Below are 18,260 nucleotides of genomic sequence, written 5' to 3'. Positions count from 1 at the left end.
AGCTTTTCCTAATAATAAATAGACGCATACATTTCTGGAATAGAGGATATTATTAATATATCAGAATACAGCCGTATATAAACGTTTCATCTTCCCCTGCATGTCTGAGATTCAAGCATGATGAGACTACTTTACAGCTCACGCATGCCTCATGCAAGTTCTCACTGCTGAGTCAGATAATCAGTGACTGGAGCATCTGCCCCACACCTGTCTGGGTTCCCACCCCTAATCTGGGTAACTTTTACTCTTCCTCGACCCAGCTAAAATGCCCCTCATCTTCTCTCTCAAGAATCCTTTCTCTGGGTTTTTATGGAGGCTTAAAGAAAAAAAAGAATCCTTTCTTTATTCTGACCACCTTGCACATATACCCCAGAGCAGGTTATATGCTCCACCCTCTGGCCTGTCATGATATCCATACATATCCCTAATCCTGTAAAGCAGTCACCACAATTTTTACTTCGAAGTAAAATTTATATTTTAAAGACAGAATTCTCTATCTTTATCCCAGCTAGGCTCCAAATTCCATGAGAGCAGCAACTGTTTCCTATTCAATCTTGACTTGCCAATGCCTGGCTCTTAAATGTTCAAAAAATACTTACTAAAATTATGAATAAATAAATATATGAATGAAAGACCAAGGAGGCAGCAGCACCTCCAAACTCCAAATTAACACACCGCAAGGCACATATAAATAACTCGATTAATTTTTACCTATAAACTTTCCAACTCCTTCTTTATATTCTGTCAAGACTTCATGTTGTTCTGCTCTGTAAGCAAAACAGAAAAATACATAACATAATAATGCATCATTCTGTAAATACTCTGTGCAACTGGAGCCCTCTTCTTCTCACCCAAATAAGTTACATCATAGTAAATGCTGTCTTGAATTACATCATTATTCAAGAGTTCTAACTAACTAGGTTAGGTTCATTAGCCAGAATGAAGGCCTTCAATTTGCTAGTGGTTCAATGAGACGTGAAACTGGCAAAGATCAATTCCTTCAGAATACTTGAATTTTCTTCCTTCTCTTGCCCCTTTAAAATCTCTGTTGTTAACACAACACTGCAGAGTATTATGTTAATTGGTCATATAGTAGGCTTTTCGATTAAGTATAAAGTCAGTATATACATTACACAAAATGATCTAACTTCATTAGTTCTGTTTCCATAAAGTAGTATTAGCAAGTATATGTGCAAAGGCAGAAAATACTTTGAGGCTGGCGAATGATAACAGTTCCTGAACTCCAGGTATAGCTCTCACAGAGCATTCCCTGACCTGTCACCCCTGGGAGCAGTGGCAATAGGGCAGTATGGGACTGTAGGTTTGGAGGAAAAGTGAAGCAGATATAACATACAGGTCTGGCCTGTGGCTACCACATTAGGGCCAGAAAATGTATAGTATTTGAAACCTCTCTTCTGATTTCATTATGAAAATCAACAAATCATATATATGAACAACAACAAAAAAAAACTTTCTCTTTTTTGCACCTAAGGTAACTAAGCTGCTGCCAGAGTTGATACTTGAATCATCGGTTCTAACACTTACAGGGATGACAGCGTAAGCTGAGCCATGGCAGGAACCCCGTGGATATTACGCAGCGTGTGATGGGTGAGGTGTGGGGCACAGCCAGTCTTGGTGTACAGGAGGCAGCCTGGAATATCCATGGTGTGGTCCCTTGTTTTGCCCAGGTTTTTTATTTTTCCTAGGCGACAGCCATTAACTACCTTGGTAAGACTCAGCTTCATTCTAAGGGATTCTTCTAGGTCCTGTCAAGAAAAGAGCATTAAGTATAGAAGGAGCTAAGAATGATGGTTTCCAGCTGCATCCATGTCCCTACAAAGGACGCAAACTCATCCTTTTTTATGGCTGCATAGTATTCCATGGTGTATATGTGCCACATTTTCTTAATCCAGTCTGTCACAGATGGACATTTGGGTTGATTCCAAGTCTTTGCTATTGTGAATAGTGCCGCAATAAACATACGTGTGCATGTGTCTTTGTAGTAGAATAATTTATAATCCTTTGGGTATATACCCAGTAGTGGGATGGCTGGGTCATATGGTACATCTAGTTCTAGATCCTTGAGGATTTGCCATACTGTTTTCCATAATGGTTGAACTAGTTTACAATCCCACCAACAGTGTAAAAGTGTTCCTATTTCTCCACATCCTCTCCAACAACTGTTGTTTCCTGACTTCTTAATGATTGCCATTCTAACTGGTGTGAGATGGTATCTCATTGTGGTTTTGATTTGCATTTCTCTGATGGCGAGTGATGATGAGCACTTTTTCATGTGTCTGTTGGCTGTATGAATGTCTTCTTTTGAGAAATGTCTGTTCATATCCTTTGCCCACTTTTTGATGGGGTTGTTTGTTTTTTTCTTGTATATTTGTTTGAGTTCTTTGTAGATTCTGGATATTAGCCCTTTGTCAGATGAGTAGGTTGCAAAAGTTTTCTCCCATTCTGTAGGTTGCCTGTTCACTCTGATGGTAGCTATCACAAGAAGAGAAAACCAAACACCGCATGTTCTCACTCATAGGTGGGAACTGAACAATGAGATCACTTGGACTCGGGAAGGGGAACATCACACACTGGGGCCTATCATGGGGAGGGGGGAGGAGGGAGGGATTGCCTTGGGGAGTTATACATGATATAAATGATGAATTGATGGGTGCTGACGAGTTGATGGGTGCAGCACACCAACATGGCATAAGTATACATATGTAACAAACCTGCACGTTATGCACATGTACCCTAGAACTTAAAGTATAATTAAAAAAAAAAAAAGTATAGAAGGAGCTTCACAACATCTAAAGGCCAAGCATTTTGCAAAAAAAAAAATCTTCAGAAAAATGAATGACAGCACGCTTATTACTGCCTCCAGTCTAACCATTTTCGTAGATATCAGGAATGGGTGAACGGAAAAAGACATAAAAAGAGTAAGATACTTTCCCCAAGGTGCCAGAACAATATATTGGCATCAACTAATTTTAAATTTAGTCATGGAATTTTTGTCTGAGCTGATGAAAACCGAACAAATGAAAGAACAGAATTAGAAAGACTAATCATGGAAAGAATGCCTTGCAGCCAAAGCTCTCTCTGAAAATGTATACAGAGAACAGTAACACTGCTTAGGCCATACTGATTACTGATATAATCCATTTTATTCTTTCTCCAATTTGAGGGAATTCTAAGCAATATAGCAATTTTTTCCTAACAATGCTGTTAAGTGAAGAAAACAGCATCCTGGTGTTTATAAAAATATATAGAAAAATAAATGTCAAAAGACAAACAGATTATCTCCAAGGTGGGATTATTTCCCAATTTGTTCTTATATGGTATCCAAACAGAAGTGAGAAACTGTGTGGAGCATACACGCGATTCATAAGTAATGTGTCATTACTTTTATAACTGGGAAAGACCAATATGTGTTTAAAGAAAAAAATAAAGATATACTTTCTAACTTTTATAGATATACAGGGAAAAAAATCAGAAAACATTATCAATTATTAGTTGGGTGCTCCTAAATGATTTCGTATTCAATTAAGCAAAATACTGAGTTCCACTTTTAAAATGCACTACAGAACTTGATAAGCACACACATCACCTGCTAAATGTCACCAAATATACCAACATTTTACAAATACTTCATTACATCTTTACAGCAAGTACCAAATCTTCTGGAATTCTTAAAAACTGGGCCAGGCCCAGTTTTATTAGTTGATAAATGAGCTATCAGAGAGGCTCAAACCTTAGATCCCATTTTCTTTTCTTTTCTTTCTTTTCTTGTGGGCACGGAGTCTCTCTCTCTCTGTCACCCAGGCTGGAGTGCAGTGGCACGATCTCAGCTCACTGCAACCTCTGCTTCCTGGGTTCAAGAGATTCTCCTGCCTCAGCCTCCCAAGTAGTTGGTACTACAGGCATGTGCCGCCATGCCCAGCTAATTTTTGTATTTGTAGTAGAGATGGGGTTTCACCACGTTGGCTAGGCTGGTCTCGAACTCCTGACCTCAGGTGATCCGCCCACCTTAGCCTCCCAAAGTGCTGGGATAACAGGAATGAGACACTGTGCCTGGCCAGATCCCATTTTCTTAAGCATTATACTGTACCATACTCTGAAAGTCAACCATTGTTAAAATGTCACCAAATAAACAAGACATATCTATCATTAGTTAAATATATTCAAGAATGAAAACATTACTTTTTTTTAGGAGACATAAATTCTTAAATTTAAATAAAATAGCCATCTCTATCATTAGAATCTTAGCCATTAGAATAACTACTTTCTTAAAAAAAAAAAAAAGAACAACTACTTTCTGTACGGTCTACGAAGATATTTCATGCTAAACACAAATTATAAAAACTAATATAAGTGTTTGACGAAACCCTGGTCAATTTTCTGTAACTATAATACCATTATTTCAAGTTATCACAAAGATAGAAACATAAAAATAAGTGTCATTAGAACACACAGAAATGGACACTGGTAAGGAAAAAAGGTTATATTTTAATAAATAGTATAAAAGCTATTTTTTTACATACCCTGTTGTTACACATTAAAACTGCTAAAATAAGAAGGTTCATTTCAAAAAACTGTAAAACTATAAGCTAATAAAAGCATACTCTAGAAAATATGAGAATCATAATCCTTATTTATTAAATAATACTGATTTCAAGTGATAAAAATGTATTTTATATTTTAAACCAACAGAGCTCTAATGTGAAATTTAAGACAGCATTTTGTAATCTAAGTAGCTCTGGAGAACTGAAGCAGGGGGAAGCACAAAGATGAGAAATGTACTTCAAGGCTTCATGAATCAACACCCGTTGTTCTGACTGAATACTGAAATCAACCAATATGGAACACTAGATTTGTTGAAACATAAATAAGAACTAGTGAAAATTTAATGGACCAGAATTTTTAAATACTGCAGTAACTTAAGCATTTCCTACTCTCACATACGTCTGACGTCTGACGTCTGACGGAAGAAACTGTGTTGCCTGGAGCTATTTCAGAAAAGGGCTAGAGACAAGAACCTGCTGGCTCCCCCAAAAATTCTGTCTTACTCCAAAAATACTCTCTCATCTGAGCTGTGTAAAGTATGTAAAGAGTTTAAATGTATACACATGAAGAGTGTTTTTTAAATTAAATTCACATAAAGACACAAAGAACCTTCACCGGGTAAAACTAATACGTTTGAAAAATGAAGTATAGGAATCTAGAATGTTACTAACTTTTATTCTCTCTCCCCATCAAACCTATGCTCTAAGTTTCTCCAGTTTATTAATAAATGACACGAACAACTGACAATCAAAGCTTCTGATAAGCATGAGATAATCTGCTTTTCCATGCTGTGTTAACTCAATTCCAGGTAAAAAAAACAAACCCCATTGCTTTAGTAAAACTGTGCTTAATATCCCAGTATTGTATAATTGCTCTTAGACTTCAGAAAATCGTTTATAGAGTTCCAGTACTACCAGAGACCCCTACCTGGGAATTCCTTATCATCACCTCACCACCATCACCCCTTCTGCCATTTTATTGTAATGAGACTAGGCCTGCTTAGTCATAGGCTTATCTAGAACCTGGGCCTCCTGCAAAAAGGCCTGTACTCTTTTTATTACTTTTTTTTTTTTTTTTTTTTTTTGAGATAAGGTCTCACTCTATTGCCCAGGCTGAAGTGCAGTGGTGCAATCATGACATTCCAGGCTCAAGTAACCCTCCCACCTCAATCTCCTAAGTAGCTGAGACTACAGGTGCCCAACCACCGCACCTAACTAATTAAAATAATTTTTTTTGTAGACACGGAGTCTCACTATGTTGCCCAGGCTGGTCTCAAACTCCTGGGCTCAAGTGATCCTCCTGCCTTGACCTCCCAAAGTGTTGGGATTACAGGCGTGAGCCACTGCACCCAGCCAATTATGGCTTTTAAGTGAGAGTAAATTTAACGTGCTAGGAGATGTAGTCTTTTTTTTTTTTTTTTTTTTTTAAGAATATCCTGTAGCATACCATGGCCACTCAAAAGAACAAGATTTTTCAAAAGTGTATGTGAAATCTATGAAACATCTTAAGTTTTTTTTTCCCATAGAACACACTGTGGCAAGTCATAAAAAGAAAGCGGCTTTTGGTTGGGCACATTGGCTCACGCCTGTAATCCCAGGAGTTTGGGAGGCTGAGGTGGGCAGATCGCTTGAGCCCAGGAGTTCAAGAGCAGCCTGGGCAACACAATGAAAACCTGTCTCTACAAAAAAAAACAAAAACTAGCCAGAAATGGTGGCATGCACCTGTAGTCTTAGCTACTTGGGAATCTGAGGTAGGAGGATCCCTTGAGCCAGGGAGGCAGAGATTGCAGTGAGCCATGATCACGTCCCTTATGAGAAAAGGTTAAAGTTCTCCAACTAGGAAAAGAAAAAAGACTGTCTGCTGAGGTGACTAAGATCTACTACTGTGCCTAATTAATAAATTAAGCTTTATTATAGGTATGTATAGATAGGAAACATCATACCGTCTGTCTATTGTCTGTCTGTCTATCTATCTATCTAGGGTTTGGATCTATCTGTCTGTCTATCTATCTATCTATCTATCTATCTATCTATCTATCTATCTATCAATCAATCATCTATCTAGGGTTTGGATTGATCTATCTATCTATCTATCTATCTATCTATCTATCTATCTATCTACCTACCTACCTACCTACCTACCTGGAGTTTGGAATCATTTGCAGTTTCCAGCATCCACAAGGGGTCTTGGAACATATTCCCCACAGATAAAGGAAGATTACCAAACAACCAATCTCAGATTCTCCAAGGTTGGACACAAGGATTCTCTAAGAGTATAGAGGCAGCCAGACCTGGAAGCCCAGACCACTGGCTTCCAAGACTTACCTTTCTCTCAAAGACTTCTTTGTTTCATCCTTGTGTGAGGAAAGAATGAACATATTCCAGAAGTTCCCATCTTTTAACAAATGAGTCTCAAGCGTGATTAATCATCCACTCAGTCCTGAAGGCATCTTCTCTCTTCTTTCTCATCTCCCCTTCCCACTCTTTCCTCAACTGAAGAAACAACTTTCTTCATTCTTAACTGAAAGTCTGTAATTTGAGGTCCTTTGTAACTCTAAAGGACATTGGCCACCATGTTCTTAGAGGCAGGAGATGGGCTCTCCTGTGATATAATGCTTTAATCCCAAATTTAATTCTCATAACTTTAAAGATGAAATTCAAAATCCTCAGCTTAGAATACTGAACCCACTCAGCCAGCTGGAGAGAAATACCCACTTGGCTTTCTCTACAGTGAAAGATTTTGGTGCTACATACCCACTTCTGTTGTTTGGGGCTTCATAAAAGTTCCACCCTAATCACAGTAACTCAATATGTAACTGAAGAGAAAAGTAAGGAAGGAAAAGCAGATGACTGGGTTTAAGAAAAAGTATTAGAATAAACTGCCATTGTCAGTGATTCTGTTTTTGGGGATAAATGCAAGTATTTTAAAATCTGAGGAAAACATCAGATAACATACTATACTTCAACTGGAAATCAATATTAAAAAAAAAAATGGAATTTTGTCCAGAGCTGGAAGAACCAAGTCTTCCTTTCTGCATTCACTGTTCAGATTATGGTAAATGTTTTTTATAATTGCACTTCTTTTCTAGAGGCCAAACACAATAAATTGTTACTATGAAGTAATAAAATAGTACACACACATATACATATTCATGTACACATTTTTAAAAACATGCTTTGAGAGTGATTGTTTCCTTTTTCCCAAGGAAAGTTCAAGAAACAGATCAACAGTCTCCAAAACATTAACTCGTTTTTATTTGCCTTTACCATGATCCCTTCCCTTTTCCCTCATTGTGGGTCTGTTCTAATACTTCTGGTGTCACAGATGGCATTCCTGGGAAAGTCTTAAGGAAAAACATTAAGAGTGTAAAGACAAATGACAGGCTGTCGGTGGATCTCTACCTTTACAAGGACTGACGAAGATTCCCTGCACTTCTGGCAACACTATACCTGTCCTAACACTTCCAGTGCGACCCACCACCTCCACTCTTCATTTATCAGGAGAGAAGGGATTTTTAAATGTTTCCTAGCTGGATTCTCTACATACTGTCATGGAAATGTCCAATATTTCCTAAGGCAAAAGGTGAGAGGAAAGCTGTATATATAAGTACACGTCTGCATCTCTTACCCTTCTCCCCTACACATGTACACTTTCTATAATGATAGTATATGCATAGAAAAATGTCTGAAGGACTTTTAAACAATGTGGTGCATTGAGCTGACTCAGAAACGACAGAGAAATGAAGAATGCTGGCCGGGCACAGTGGCTTACGCCTGTAATCCCAGCACTCTGGGAGTCCGAAGCTGGCGGATCACCTGAGGTCAGGAGTTCGAGACTAGCGTGGCCAACGTGGTGAAACCCTGTCTCTACTAAAAACACAAAAATCTGCCAGGTGTGGCAGCACAGGCCTGTAATCCCAGCTACTCCGGAGGCTGAGACAGGAGAATCACTTGAACCCATGAGGCAGAGGTTGCAGTGAGCCAAGAACATGCCACTGCAGTCCAGCCTGGGTAACAAAGCAAGACTCGGTCTCAAAAAAAAAAAAAAAAAAAGAAAGAAATGAAGAACGCTATAATTCCAGAAAACAATAACTGAAGACTTTTCCAAGGCATTCGGAAATCCTTACACCATTTGGTGGGGGAAAGAGATAATGATGACGTTAAACTTCGTTGAGTATGTGTGTTAAAAATTCAGAAGTAACTGTTAAACAATTAATGACAGAATGCATAATTTCCAAACTCACTGGAGAGAGAAGTGGGAAAACAAAGAAAAATTGATTAATCTAATAAAAGGCAAGAAAAGAAAAGAGACTAAAAAAAGAAATAGAAAACACAAAATAAGATGGTAGAATTCCAAATGTCAGTAATCACAATAAAAGTTAAATTAATTTCACATATAGAAAGACATAATAACAGCAATTAACATTTATTAGGTATTTACTATGTATCAAGCACTGTTCTTTATATATTCACTCCATTAATCCTCATATCAAATGCATAATATAGATGCTATTATTATCTGCATTTTATGGATGGTAAACTGAGGCTGATAAAATCACCAGCTGGTAAGTGGCAGAGCAAGGACTTAAATTATTGAAGTCTAGTTTTCAACGCTATACTCTAATAGGCTGGGAGCTTATGAGAAGTTCCATCTGGTCCACAAGCACATTTTAATCAGTTACCATTCTGCTATAGTGTTCTTGTTCTTTTCCCTTTCTCCCTCCCGCCTCTAATCCACCCTCCCAGTCTCTGCAATCTTTCTCCATTCTCAAACATTTAAACATACTTGCATATGGAAGGGAGTGTTTTGGTCAGGGTTTGCTTTTACAAAAATGGAAACATACTATAATATATGCACTTCTCTGCAATTTGCTTTTCTCTCAAGAATAAACATTAGACGTCTTGCCTGAAGAAGAAACATAAAGCTAACTTGCCCTTTTGAAAAAAACTACTTCGTGATACCGCATAGTTTGTATGAACACAATTTATTCAACCGCCTTTCAGATAGACCAATTACAGAGCTGGTCCTAGGATCGCTGCAACAGTCCGAGGACATAGCTTCCCCAACCTCATTCTCACCAATTTCAAGTCAACTTTAGTTTACATTTCCGGGCAGAATGCTTTACATACATTTATTTTTAATCATTCCAACACTCCAGTGATTCAGGTATTATCGTCCCCATTTTGCATGAGAAAACAGGGTCTCTGAGTTATTAAACAAGTTGCCTAAGGTCACATAGCCACAAAGTAGCTGAATCCAAAACTCCTGTTCTAAATCTTTACTCTGCTTTATAAGCCCATTTATCACCCCAAATGGGCTGTCTCTGGAAACACCTCGGCTCAGCCAATAAGTCAGGATTTATCTTTGCTCCATGGGCCATCTCCATGGCCCCAGACCTCCCTAGGCACCTAGCTCAGAGATTGAAGATGGTCCCACCCTCCCATGGGCAGCTCGGAATAAAAATTTCCAACTGAGAACTCTACCCTTGAGCAGAGGCTAATCGAAAGGGGCCCTTTTATCTCAGAGGTGTCGGCGAGGCTTACACGATTTATGAGAATCTGAATTTACAAAAGCCAAGATCTACCAGGAGACCCTGAAAAGGGAAGGAGAGGAGCCATGGCAGGAGTACTATCACTGTTACTGCAACACAACCAGGAAGCGTCTGGGCGCGACGCGACTCATCCATCTCTAGCAGCTCCCACACCAGCAGGGCAAAAGGGCACTTACCTGCCAACAAACTATTCGACTCTTTTAGTGTTCAGACCCCTCAAACTCTTCACAGTTCACTACCACGTGTTAGGCTTGCAGAATTCTCTGCCCCCAAATCACTGCCTCCAGGGCAGACCCAATCAGGGAGTACTGCGTCATCATTGGGCGCCAGAAAAAAAAAGCAAAGCCGACATTAAAGCGAGCCTTGATGACGGCAAGAGCGAGGGCCCTCTGCCGTTGCTATGGTAACTGAGTCAACGCGAGCGGCCTGCGCAGAGCCTTGTGGGAGTGGTGGTTCGACGGCGTACTACGTCTGCTTTCCTTGCGGGCGGGGGAACTACAATTCCCACCGTGACCCGGAAGCAGCCCGGGCAGAAGAGCAGTTGTGGCAGCTTTGGCCGAGGTTCGAACTCGAACTTGGAAAATGCTAATGGCGCCTCAGGGAAGGTCCTCCTCAAAGAAAAGGATGGGGTTGAATCGCTGGAAACGCTTCACAAGGCAGCCGAGTCCCCAGGTGATCCCAATCGAGAGCTTTGGAGGGCGGGGACTTCCCCAAGGGGCGGGGCAGTTAGGAAGCCAGTCGCGGCCCCTCTGTGCTTCCTGCCTCTTTATCCTTAGCTGACACGCCCCTGCCTTAACCGCCCCACAGCCAGCATTGCCCTGAGTGATGTGCTCTAGGATCTCTGGGGTCTGGGTACATTACGGCTTTGGTGGGCCAGCATCGTGGAAGAACTGTTTCTAACGCTTTTCTAAAACCGGAGGTGTCTGCTAATGCCCTTCGGAGTGTAAAGGAGTTTGCAAACTCCGTTCCCCCTTAAATTTTAGGAAACTTCTCGCACATTTCTTTCTTTTTCTCTCTCTCTCTCTCTCTCTCTTTTTTTTTTTTTTTTTGCAAATCTTGGGGGAATTGATCTTTGTTAACGGGGGAGAGCTTCACATTAAATACCCTACCTGTATTCCTGCCCCTCCACTTTTACGTAAAGTATCTAAATAAACTCAGGAGTGCAAATGGATATTGAATACATTAATACTTGATTCGCACAGGAATTTCTAAATTCAATCAACATTCAAAAAATAGATTCTCTCCGTATGTGTCACCCATTTGGATGCATTAGCACCTGAAGATAAAAAACTGATAACCCACATTTTAAACTTGAAAACATATGTGACATGTGCAAAGTCACAGTTGCACCGTGTGTGCTTTCCACAGACTACCTTTTTAACAGTCCCTAAAAGGATGCTTAAAATCTAAATAAGAGTACTAAAATGGAGAAGCTTCTCAGCTTTCAGCTACAGAGCAGTTTCAGCCGCTGTTTTCACCCTTAAGTTACACTTTCCTAAATAATATTCTGTAGATGTATGTGGCCTTTGTGAGGGCCCCAGGCAATTGTTCTTGCAATTTATTCTAAATTTACCAACTAAATGCATTGGATATATTCCACATGGTAAATATGTTGCCCTAGATACTAGAGGGCACAGGCTGGAGCATTAGGGAGACTTGGAAACTGAGACTGCTGCTATTTCGATACATCAGTTGCATGATGTATTGGATCCAAAATAGGTTATGGATATGGACTTGATGATGAAAGGTAAAAATTTAGAATAATTTCTTAGGACTCCAAAAGGAAGGATTTTTCCTGCTAGTGCTCATTATTACTGCCTAGAGAGAAAAAGGGGAAAACAGGGCTCTTTCAAGTTCAGTTGTGTTTTAATTGGATCAGTTCTTTCTTTGTTGCAGTGACAAAATTATTAAGCAGTACAGCTGCGTTAGTTATCAGTAAGATGGTCTGAAGGCAAAGTGTTAGGTAAGTGAAAGAGAGTATTATATTTTTCCCACCTCCATGTGTCAACATGCTAGTTTAGATATCCCCTTATTTTATTATTACTAATATTATTATTATTTTAGTGAGCATATTTGAGTGAGAAGCAATTCATGAACTGGGAACACCAAACCAAAAGAGATTTAGTGCTCCAGTGACAAATCATCAGGATATCCCCTTATTTTAAAAACACACCTGAATTTTTAGTAAAGAAGATAACTCTATTCATTAAGTGACTATTAGAGGGAATTCTGCAAGCTTCTAGGTGTTACAGAGAGTGAAGAAAGGAAATGTCCTGATGGTTTTACTTCTAATTTCAGATTAATACCTGACTGATCTGGGTGGAAATTTGTATTTTCTGCTTTGTAAAACAGTAGAAGTCAGATTGATTAACCCTCAGTTTTTATTGGACCAAACAAGATCCCTGATCTAGGTAAGATGAGAAAGCCTCTTGCTACAGGCTACTTATGAAAGGAGTAAGGAGAGGAACACACCCTTCTTTAAGCTAAAGATTACTTGGATAATCTGGCTAATTAATGAGTGCCTTTTTTTTAATGAGTAGCTTTATATTTAGCATTTCTATATCTTGACTCTTAACCCTAAGGAGGTTTAAAAAAATAGCCGTGCCACAGGGTCCTATCCCAATTAAATCACAATCTCAAGGTGGGCCTAGACAAGAAATAAAAACAATGTCCCAGGAAGGCTTCATGTTTTCTCCTCATACTGCTATTCTGTGTCTTTTATTGCTAATCATGCTGAACTTCCTACTGAAATGCTTTGGGGAAATAATAAAGGACACTGTTCCATATGCTTTAGTCAGAAGGATAGATTTAAATGGCAAAGTTGATGAAGATATTGCTGTGTATTAATGTCCTATATATATTATCTACAGCCTGCTTTTGGTCCTGACAATGTGGAACACTGGATAAAGGTAAGGATATTTCAAATTTAGAATAAAAAGATAATTAAGAGTCAAGCATAATCAGATGGAAAAGAAATATGAGTAGACCTCCACTTTGCACATACTCTGCTATTTTTATTCCCATGTGACTATGTAAGTTGCCTTAATTTTATACTTTTTAGTATTTTTTTTCATAATTCTGTTGCCTCTCATGAAACCATTTAAGTAGCAATGACAAGAAAAGAGGTGTGTAGACATCATTTCAAATGCCATGAGTATCACTTCAAGAGGATTAAAGGAGTTGGGAAAAGAAGCCTTGGGAGAGGATATAGTGGCCTTCCTCAGATGTTGGAAAGACTTCACTGTAGTTACAATAACATAGGGACTAATGGGTGAAAACTACATGTGCATCACAAATAAGAATTTTCTAATGACTAGTCCATCCAAAAGTGGACTGGGCATTCTTATGGAGATGTGTTTTCTACCACTGAAGCTATTTTAATGGACTCTAAATGGTCACTTAATGTTAGGCTAATGAATAATGTGTTTCAGGATTCAGTGAAGGGGGAATTGTGTTAGATAACCTCTGACATTTCTTCCAGGCCTGAGATATGTATTTTTGAGTCCGAGTACCATTTAATTTGAAAGTACCATTAAATCATTCCAGGTGTGTGCTTCTTCTGAGTGTCAGTTTGGCAGCTTGCCATATTCAATTCATCGTATACCACATGTATCAAAATCATGCAACATTTTCCCGGGAAAAGACCCTTCTGACAGTATTTTGAAGAGTGATTACTCATCTAAATTGACACGCATCATGAGCACCAGATCTTAGATAGATGTAATAGATCCTAGGCCAAATGTAATACTTTTTAACCATTTATTTATTCAGCTGGTATTTGAGTGCCTACTAAATACTAGCCCACTGCGTTGGGCGTTGGAGCTAAATCAGAGCAGGTACAGTCCCTGCCCTCCCAGAGTTTACAGTCCAGTGGAGAATAAACAACTTACCTAAAGCTCATGAGAGAATTAAAGATGTAATGAAAGTATGTGGTGAGAGGCACTAATTTAAATGGGGTCCAGGCAAGCTTCCTGGATACTGCAGAAAGCCTAACTTAGAAGACGACTAAAGTGGATCTACCATCATGAATGCTAGCCTTTAGGAAGACCATTCTGCAATATCTAGTTAGCTTGCATGTGAGTGTTGAAAGTCCCAGTGCCAATATACGATAGGATGGTAAGTACTATAGAGACAGTCAGAGCAGAGGACAGGGAGAAGGAGAGCTGGAGGAGAGTGTTTATAGTTTTATGTAGGGTGGTCAAAGAAGGCATTACTGGGAAGGTGACATTTGAGCAAAGGCTTCAGGAGGTGAGGGAAGGAGGCCTATGGGTATCTGTAGGAGAGCAGTTCAGCAGTTCAGGCAGCGGGGAAGCAAGTACAAAGGCCCTAAGCTGGGGACACACTGAGCATATCTGAGGAGGAACAAGCAAGGAGGTCCATGTGGCTGAAGTAGAATGAGCAAAAGAAAGAGTAGCGAGCGGCTTGGAAAGCTCACAAAGGGCTGTGTGGCAGGACCTGAAAGCTCATTGTAAGGACTTTGACATTAATTCTGATTGAGATCAGGAGCCATTGAAGGCTTTTGAATGGAGTTGTGACATACATGATGTGGCTTTCATTTTAAAGGAGTTATTCAGTGCTGTGGTGAGAGGCTGTTCCAGAAAACCTGTCAGGAAATTGTTGTGCCTTGGACCAAGATGGTAGCAATGGACGTGATGGGAAGGGGTCAGATTCTATATATATTTTAAAGATAGAGTCAACAGATTTCCTGATCAATTATAGGTGGGGTGAGAAAGAGAGAGATAGATTGGATTAAGGACTCTAAAGTTTTCACCCTGAGGAATATAGTTGTCACTACCTGAGTTGGAAGAAACACAGCAATCATGGGAGAACACAGGTTTCTGGGAGGGGAAAGTTAGGGGTTAAGTTATAAAATAAGTTTTAACATTTTTTTTTCTTTTGAGACGAGAGTCTTGCTCTGTCACTCGAGCTGGAGTACAGTGGCGCAATCTCGGCTCACTGCAACCTCTGCCTGCCGGGTTCAAGTGATTCTCATGCCTCAGCTGCCCAGGTAGCTGAGATTACAGGTGTGTGCCACCACACCCGGCTAATTTTTGTAGTTTTAGTAGAGACAGGGTTTCACTGTGTTGGCCAAGCTGGTCTTGACCTCAAGTGAGCCACCCGCCTCAGCCTCACAAAGTGCTGGGATTACAGCATGAGCCACCGTGCCCAGCTTTAAAATTTATTTAATTAAATTTATTTATTTTGAGACACAGTCTCACTTTGTCACCCAGGCAGGAGTGCAGTGGCATGAACACAGCTCATTGCAGTCCCAACGCTCTGGGCTCAAGCGATTCCTCCCACCTCAGCCTCTGAAGTAGCTAGGATTATACGTGTGCACAACCACACCTGGCTAATTTTTTATTTTTTAACTAGAGGTGGGGTCTCACTATGTTCCCCAAGCTGGTCTCAAACTCCTAGGCTTAGGCAGTCCTCCCATTTTGGCCTCCCAAAGTGCTATGATTATAGGCATGACCCACTACACCAGCCTAAAATAAGCGTTTTTATTCTGTGCAGGTAAATAAAAATGCTAAGGCAGTTTGCCCACTTCTGCTATTTCTTCCCCCAATCCTGCAAATTTGGTCATGTTTTTACTAGACTCTTGCTGTTGAGTTAAAACATTCTAGATGGCTACAGTTAAGTGACTCTTTTTATCCCAATTGTATTGAACCTAATATGTGATTGCCTAATACAAGATGGGAGGTTTCCTTCAGGAGTACTAATTTGCTGAAGTGTGGTTACTCCACCTCTGGTTCATATTCATATGCAAGTCCTAAGGGCATGAAAACTAATAAAATTAATATTTTTTATTTAAAGTAAAATATCCATGTCTCAGGATCCTATCACTAATGCCCTAAACAAAAGTTATCTAAATCTTAATAACCTTTTGTTCAAATATCAAAATTGTGAACACCTGTTAGAACTTGGTAAAATACTGCAATTAATTTAATATATATGAAACCCCCCAGAATATTTGGGGGTAGATGTTTAAGCCTCAAGAGTTTCTCCACAAATGGAAAGATGAACGAATCTTAGTAGTTGGTAGAAAATCAGATTCTTGAATAGGAGAGAAATTCTGTAACTGACCACATTTGTTGTCTTAATGGATTTTTTTTTCTGTTATATTGAAGAGAGTGGAGAAAGCCTCAGAATTTGCAGTGTCAAATGAATTTTTTACTAGAAATTCAGATTTACCCAGAAGTCCCTGGGGCCAAATCACAGATTGGAAAACATCTGAGCAAATAGAGGATCATGATGAAATCTATGCAGAAGGTAAGAGAATGCATTTTCTGCTGTAATGTTAACAATTCTTAAAGCATAACCCCATGACGCATTTCAAAGTAGAGAACGGAAGTTTTTCTTACTCTTGTTCTTAATTTCCCTTTCTTTCTACTCCCCTGAAGCTATTTTACTCTGGAATTAACTCCAATATTACAAGTAAGGATATACTTAAGCCTCATTTTGTTGCCCAAATTAGAACCACATCTAGAGGTGGTTTGATACAACAGCTAATTAGTGAATGCTGTAAGATGTTAGTCCTGTGACAAAGATGGTAGCAAGTTAATTTGATCAGATATTATACAGATAATTTGACTACAGTCTATAAATCAGTTTTACTCCTGATAAAGAGACCCTAAAAACAGTCTAACCTTCCTATGTCCCAGAAGCATTTACTCTTCCGGAATTTGGTATTTTCGTTACTGATGCCCTGAGGAACTCTACCATTTAGGGATGGAAGGAATCAAGAAGGACCAACAAAGGAGACTGAGAGAGGGAGGTCACTATGGTAGATGGAAAGTCAAGAGTGTGATGTCCTACAAGCCAACTTCCATTTGAATTCCTTATGTCTCCAGTTATTCCATTTATTTCTTCATTTTTTCAACATGTATATACTCTGTGCTAGGTAAATTTTAGGCACTGGAAGTACTGGTTAAGAACAAGAGAGACAAAGCCCTTTCTTTCATGAAATATACATTTCCTGTGGGAATAAAGAAAATTTTACAGTGATCCAGTAGTAAAAAGTCATTCAAGTTCAGACCTGAGTCAGCGAGGAGCAAGGAGTCAGCTGAACAATGTGATGGGGGAAGCATCCAGGCAGATGGAAAGGGGGCATGAAGTACAGACAGGCATGGTGTGCTGCAGAAAGACCCGTGTGGCTGGAGCATCCCCACAGAGAGAAGCTGGCGGGAGTGAGGAGAAGGCATGTCACATAGGGCTTTCCAAGCCTGGGGAAAGAATTTAGATTTTACTCTGAGTATGACAGGATAGAATTGAAGAGTTTTAAGCAGAGGAGTAATATGACAGTTTATAAAATATATGAAGGATGTAGCAGGGCGTGGTGGCGGGTGCCTGTAATCCCAGCTACTTGGGAGGCTGAGGCAGGAGAATCACTTGAATCCGGCAGGCGGAGGTTGCAGTGACCTGAGATCTTGCTATGCACTCCAACCTGGGTGACAGAGCAAGACTTCATCTCAAATTAATTAATTAATTAATTAATTAAATATAGGAAGAATGGATTATAGGGGAGAAAAAGAGAGAAAAGGGCAACCAGTGGGAGGCTGCTGGCAGCAGTCTGGGTGAGCAGTAACGGTGAGTGGTTTAGAGTGGTTGATAGTACTGGAGCTAGAGAAAGGAGATTGTTTCTGAAGTTGGCTTGGCTGATCTTGCTCACCTCACCTCCCACCCTGCCAATAGAGACACACAATATATTTTAACCTGTTAAGGGTTCTGAGAAGTCGTGCAGTTAGAAAGTAATGTTTACTTGCCTCGTTTTCCATGCTGCCAAGACCATAAACCTCTTTTTATCCTGAAATCTGTATATCATCCTGAGAAACTAGTGATTCACATTAGGAACATGGTTTGGTGTATGGACAGAACAGCAGTGGATAGAACATGGTTTTCAAAGGTTGATACCATTTTTTCTCATCTCATCAACTATATTAATGTTCTACAAAAAGTAGTGTTCTGAGGAACATACTTTGAAAATCTGTGCTTTAAGGTAGTTTGTATACTTCTCATGTGGTCCATCATGAGGTATTTCTACAGTTTAACCCCTCCAAGGGAAGTTTTATTTGTTTTTGGGGGTACTTCACAGTAAATCCCCAAGTACCAATACATGTCATTTAGTAGGTGTGAATTATTTTGCATA

At 39.6% G+C, this 18,260-nt stretch overlaps 2 protein-coding genes across 5 annotated transcripts in view; one reads left to right on the top strand and one right to left on the bottom strand.

Annotated features, from left to right (window-relative positions):
- Positions 1-10,426, bottom strand: part of QTRT2 (queuine tRNA-ribosyltransferase accessory subunit 2) — a 31,187-nt gene extending 20,761 nt beyond the window's left edge. Inside the window, exons 1-3 of one of the 3 annotated variants that reach the window (XM_010361007.2) lie at positions 10,291-10,426; positions 1,546-1,766; positions 712-767 (exon numbers count right to left, since the gene is read on the bottom strand). In XM_010361007.2, the coding sequence (XP_010359309.1) occupies positions 712-767; positions 1,546-1,745 (256 nt within the window). In that variant the 5' untranslated portion in view covers positions 1,746-1,766; positions 10,291-10,426. The remainder of the gene's footprint in view (positions 1-711; positions 768-1,545; positions 1,767-10,290) is intronic. The other 2 variants (XM_030941321.1, XM_010361009.2) reach the window with 2 other exon arrangements.
- A 123-nt stretch (positions 10,427-10,549) lies between these two features.
- CCDC191 (coiled-coil domain containing 191) overlaps positions 10,550-18,260 on the top strand; it is a 93,955-nt gene continuing 86,244 nt past the window's right edge. The window contains exons 1-3 of one of the 2 annotated variants that reach the window (XM_010361010.2): positions 10,550-10,786; positions 12,985-13,023; positions 16,243-16,384. In XM_010361010.2, coding sequence (XP_010359312.2) covers positions 10,697-10,786; positions 12,985-13,023; positions 16,243-16,384 — 271 coding nt within the window. In that variant the 5' untranslated portion in view covers positions 10,550-10,696. The remainder of the gene's footprint in view (positions 10,787-12,984; positions 13,024-16,242; positions 16,385-18,260) is intronic. The other variant, XM_030941300.1, reaches the window with a different exon arrangement.

This window comes from Rhinopithecus roxellana, chromosome 1, assembly GCF_007565055.1.
Source record: "Rhinopithecus roxellana isolate Shanxi Qingling chromosome 1, ASM756505v1, whole genome shotgun sequence".
Taxonomy (NCBI): Eukaryota; Metazoa; Chordata; class Mammalia; order Primates; family Cercopithecidae; genus Rhinopithecus; species Rhinopithecus roxellana.
This window is presented reverse-complemented; position numbering and strand designations above follow the sequence as displayed.